This window comes from Empidonax traillii, unplaced genomic scaffold (assembly GCF_003031625.1).
Source record: "Empidonax traillii isolate 1590-97213 ecotype Southwest subspecies unplaced genomic scaffold, ASM303162v1 scaffold118:size1038473, whole genome shotgun sequence".
NCBI lineage: Eukaryota > Metazoa > Chordata > Aves > Passeriformes > Tyrannidae > Empidonax > Empidonax traillii.
This window is the reverse complement of record NW_020955311.1, coordinates 1-4,962: the sequence shown is the minus strand read 5'-3', so window position 1 is coordinate 4,962 and position 4,962 is coordinate 1. Positions and strand designations below refer to the sequence as shown.

Below are 4,962 nucleotides of genomic sequence, written 5' to 3'. Positions count from 1 at the left end.
AGGAAGAAATTCTTTACAGAGAGGGTAATCAAGCATTGGAACAGCCTACCCAGAGAGGTGGTGGATTCACCATCCCTGGAGGTTTTTAAGCAGAGATTGGATGTGGCCCTTAGTGCCATGATATAGTAATTGGAGTTGGATCAGGGGTTGGACTTGATGATCTTGGAGGTCTTTTCCAACCCAATCTATTCTATGATTCTATGATTCTATGATCTTTTTTACACAGCTGGAAAAGCCTCACTTTGGCTCCAGCGCAGAACCAAATGTCAGACTGTGAACAAGAAAAAGGAGATGGAAAGATGAGGTACATGAGGTGACAGTATTTAACAACTCAGTTTGAGTTTTCTGCCCTTGAATTGTAGCCTGACAACTTAATTTATTTTCTTGACCATGCAGAGTATGATGGCACGTGTTTCCAACCAGCTGTCCAACCTGCAATGATTATTTTGCCCATAATATTTATTAGGCTAAAGAACTTCACTTCTTCTCCTTTATAATTTGTGAATGAATGCAACAGCAACAGCCATGCCCAAGGTTAACGCACCAAAAAACCACAGAGAATCAGGGATTTGATCACATTTCATTAAAAATGCCCTGAAGGGTATTGTAGTGCATTTTGAGGCCACTTCAGTTCACTTCCTCTTAAGGTTCTACTTTTACTGGAGAAAAAAAGAAAGCACCTGTCTGCTATTTACATATTGCTCCATAATTTCCTATGTTCAGCTTAAATGGTGGTGAAACTCAGTGTATCACCAGTGAGAAGCCAACTTAAAAAAAAAAAATCATAGCTTGTGTATTGTTAAGTTTCCTTTGTTTTTCCTTTGTATCCTGCCATGACTGCTACAGATTCCACGGTCAGAACTGGCAGAGGTTGGAACCTCTGGCAGCTCTACCATTTACTTTTGAAATCTGTATGGAGTTATAAACTGGGATAATATCCCAAGCCTATGTAGAGGCATCATGGATCTTATGGCCTCACCTTCCTGCTGTTGAAGTTGTCAACACCTTTTGCACCCCTATCTTTTGTAATCAAATCCTTTGCAACACTGAGCCTTCTGCATCCCCAGTCTCCATGGGAATCATCCTAAATGGATTCTGATCCTATTTTCCTGTGTATGCTTCATCTATGTAGTAATAGAGTGAACCTTGCCACTGAACTCTGTTAAAGTCACACTTTCATAAATTCATATTAAAACCTGCTTTTTGCCAATCCCTTCAAGGGAGGGGTCAGAGGATGGACCAGGCTCTGCTCAGGGGTGCCCAGCAATGGGCCAAGAGGCAACAGGCAGAAACTGATGCCCAGGAAATTCAATTTGAACACGTGGAAGAACCTCTTTCTTGTGCAGTAACCGAGCACTGGGATTGCCCAGAAACGATGTGGAGTCTCCCTCACTGGGGTTACTCCAGAACTGTCTGGACACAATCCCGTGCCATGTGGTCTGGGATGACTCTCTGCTGGAGCATCTGTTGGACCGGATGACCCTCTGTGGTCCCTTCCAACTTGACCCATCCTGCGATCCTTTCTCCTGCCCCTCTCCCACTCATTCCCACACAGGCCCACATGCGTTATCCATGGGGTGTGCAGAGATACGGAATCACAGAATAGCTGGGAGAGGAAGGGACCTCTGGAGGTCATTCACTTCAACCCCCTGCCAGGGCAGGGTCACCTGGAGCAGGTGACACAGGAACATGTCCAGGTGGGGCTGGAATGTCTCCAGGGAGGGAGACTCCACGCCCTGCCTGGGCAGCTGTTCCTGTGCTCTGCCACCCTCAGTGTGAAGAAGTTCTTCCTCGTGTTTAGGTGAAACTCTATGTGTTTTAGTTTAAGGCCATTGCTCCTTGTCCTGTCGCTGGGCACCACTGGAAGGAGTCACCCCAGGCCCCTTTAGAAATACAGAATGCAGAATCACCCACAGCAATATCAGCCACCCACCCACGCATCCATTTCCTGATCCATGTTTTCCTCTGGAAACAAACCCCGCCCCCTCCCCGGCCGCCCCGCCCCTCTCCGGGACGACCCTCACGGAAGGGGCTCGGGAGCCGCCGCCCGGCGCGAGCCGCGCTCCCCTCACGGCTTCCCGCCCTCGGGAGCCGTCCCGCCGCCGGGAGGGGAGTGGAGGGGAGCGGAGCGGAGGGAAAGGGGAGAGGGAAGAAGAGGAAGAAGTGAGGAAAGGGGAGCAGAAAGGCTCCGCTCGCCCCTCGATACCCACGACATCCCGCCGCCGTTCCCGCCGTGCTCCCGCCAAACGCCGCCGGCTGGAAACGGCGCTGAGGGCGGGCCGGGCCGGCCGGGGCGGGGCGGGGCGGGGCGGGGCGGGGAAGCCCCTCAGGGCTGCGGGGCCCAGGCCTGGCCGGGCCGGGCTCGTCGGGCCACGCCGTTCGCGGTACGAGCCGGGCCGGGGAGCTTCGGGCGGGAGGTTCGGGGCGGCCAAACGCACCCCAGGGGTCCCCTCAGGGACCGCCTGGGGGGCGGGGGGAGGAAGGGCTGTTGGTTTCCCTCAGACGCGATGGGGGAAGCAGATTGTAATGTTTTCTACGGTGGGTGGTAAATTTATCCCTTGAGAGGGGCTGCTCCCACCGGTGAGGGAGGTGACAAGATCCATGAGGTAAAAGTTTCCTCGTTTCAGGTGGGCGAGGCCGGAGCAGGGCGAAGCTTCCCTGTGCAGATGGGCGTGCTCTATGGATGAGCCTCGGTCCTGAAGGTCAGTGTTGTCGTGAGGGGTCTGACTTAGGATATTTGGAATAATTTCTTTACATAAAGGGTGGTCAGGCATTGGAAGGGGCTGCCCAGGGAGGTGGTGGAGTCCCCATCCCTGGAGGTGTCCCAGGGACGACTGGACGTGGCACTCAGTGCTCTGGGCTGGGTGACAAGGTGGGATTCGGGCACAGGCTGGACTCGATCCTGGAGGGCTTTTCCAACCTCAGTGATTCTGGGATTCTGTGATTCAGTCACTTAATTCCTGTTTGGAAGATATTTTTTATCTGTTAGAATCATACCACCAAAAATCAAAAGTAATAGTACTTGTGACATCCTCCTGATGCGTAGAATCACAGACTAGTTTGGATTGGGAGAGACCTTAAAACCCATCCCGTTCCACCCTCTGCCATGGGCAGGGATGCCTTCTGCTATCCCAAGTTGCTCCAAGCCCCATCCAACCTGGCCTTGGACACTTCCAGGGATGGGGCAGCCACAGCTTCTCTGGGCAACCTGTGCCAGGGCCTCACCATCCTCAGAAGGAACAATTTCATCCCAATATCCCATCTAAACCTACTCTCTCCCAGTTTAAAAGCCCGGCCTGGGTTGCTCCCCTCCATCTATTTTGTCTAAACTATCATTTATCCCAGGCCAAGCAATGGGGCATCTGGCAGTGCTGTCACTGAGCCCTTACTCCCTGCATTTCCCTCCATGGAAATGGCAGCACTTCTTGGCAGAACTGTGGCCCACACAAGAAATATCTCAGCAATGGGAAGTCCAAGGAGCACAAACGAGAGTTCACATTTTACAAACTAGTTACTGGAAAATTAACATTTATTCTTCTTTTCCTCTTTGACTTTCCCCCCAGTTCCATTCTGTGTGTGTAACACGGGTGCTTTATTATAGTGATACCCGTTTGCAGGAGCCAGGCTGTGGCAGGGGGTCCCTGTGGGGTCTTTCTAGTGCCTGTGTAATATTAAAGTGTCAGGCAGGCAGGCTGGGTATTACAAATAGGGCACTTCATCCATGAGAAGAGATTATTATCTTCCTTTCCCAAGTGTAAAAGACCTGTATAACTCACCAAGGTGCAAGTGATTTAGGCCTCCCGAGTCAAAATCCAATGAGTCCTGGAGGGGACCCTCTGATGTCGTTGTCTTGTTGCTGAACTTGAGATATTCCATTTATTATACTGGAATATATTTTCTGAAGTCAACATTGGGTAAAATAATACGAGGGGCTGTTAGAGCAACAGCACAACAGGATTTAGTGGCCCTCTGTGGTGGCCTTCTAAAAACCTTAATCACCCTTGGAAAAAGCAGAAAGCTGCTGTTAGTTTACGGGCCATTGGTGAGCAAACAGCATCAGTTACTGCTTGGAATTGTTTTAATAATTGAGAAAAAATTCGTTTCATGGGTTTTTTTCCATTCATTTACAACTACATGGTCTAAGTTGCTCGAAGTTTTATGCGTATTTATTTTTTAAGTTTTATGAACATCTGTTTTTATTATTTATATTTAGATAACTCCTAGGAGTGGAATTGAAAGACTAAGGGTGACAATTTTGACCAGTTTTACTATTATCCATGTGTTTTATTGAGTTACAGCTGCAAAAAGAGAAACCACAGATAGCAGTGGCTTGTTTCACAGATAATGAGAAAATATGGTTTTATGCTTTCAAAAAACATAAGTATATAATATTTGCATTATATACTATATAATAATTGTGATATCAAATGTCTGAAATTAAAATAAAATACCATAAAATTTTCTTTTTTACTGCCAATGAAGAATAAATTGTGAGCAATAAGTAGAGCTCAAGCTATTTTTTTTTGTGGATCTCATGGTGCTACCTACAAGTGTAGGTAGTTATTCCCATCCCAGATTTAGGGAATGGGAAGGATATGACCTAATTGTTAGGAAAATTGGTGCCGTGTGTGTTTCACAGGACAAACAGAGCCATTATTAAGCAGGGAAATGGTAAGAGATTCTAACTGTAATTGTATCCTTCCCAGGATGGCCAGCAGTCCCAGGAATAACACTTCCCTCTCTGCTCAGAAAGCCACACAATCGGAAAATTCCCAAGGGAAGAAGCCCCAGCACACAGAAGAAGCAAACTTCTACATGAACTGCAGAGCAGCTTACCTGACTGTTCTGAAAAGCAGCTTAGAAAATATCAAATCAAGAGAGCAGCTCAGCCTAGGTAATGGTTTGATCCTTTTCCCTGTGCCTGTTGTGTGTGATGGGGACAGGGGGTGTCTGCACAAGCAG

General features: G+C 48.4%; 1 protein-coding gene and 1 long non-coding RNA gene across 5 annotated transcripts in view; one reads left to right on the top strand and one right to left on the bottom strand.

Annotated features, from left to right (window-relative positions):
* ITGB3BP (integrin subunit beta 3 binding protein) overlaps positions 1-2,282 on the bottom strand; it is a 22,278-nt gene extending 19,996 nt beyond the window's left edge. For 3 of the 4 annotated variants that reach the window (XM_027883131.1, XM_027883130.1, XM_027883132.1), the window contains exon 1: positions 2,211-2,282. In XM_027883131.1, coding sequence (XP_027738932.1) covers positions 2,211-2,215 — 5 coding nt within the window. In that variant the 5' untranslated portion in view covers positions 2,216-2,282. Of the gene's footprint in view, positions 1-979; positions 1,269-2,210 lie in introns of those variants that run through there. The other variant, XM_027883133.1, reaches the window with a different exon arrangement.
* Positions 2,283-2,296: 14 nt separating this feature from the next.
* Positions 2,297-4,914, top strand: LOC114057176. The gene is made up of 3 exons (XR_003571145.1): positions 2,297-2,384; positions 2,628-2,702; positions 4,707-4,914. It is a non-coding gene; the product is annotated as an uncharacterized LOC114057176 (long non-coding RNA).
* The last annotated feature ends 48 nt before the right edge of the window (positions 4,915-4,962 follow it).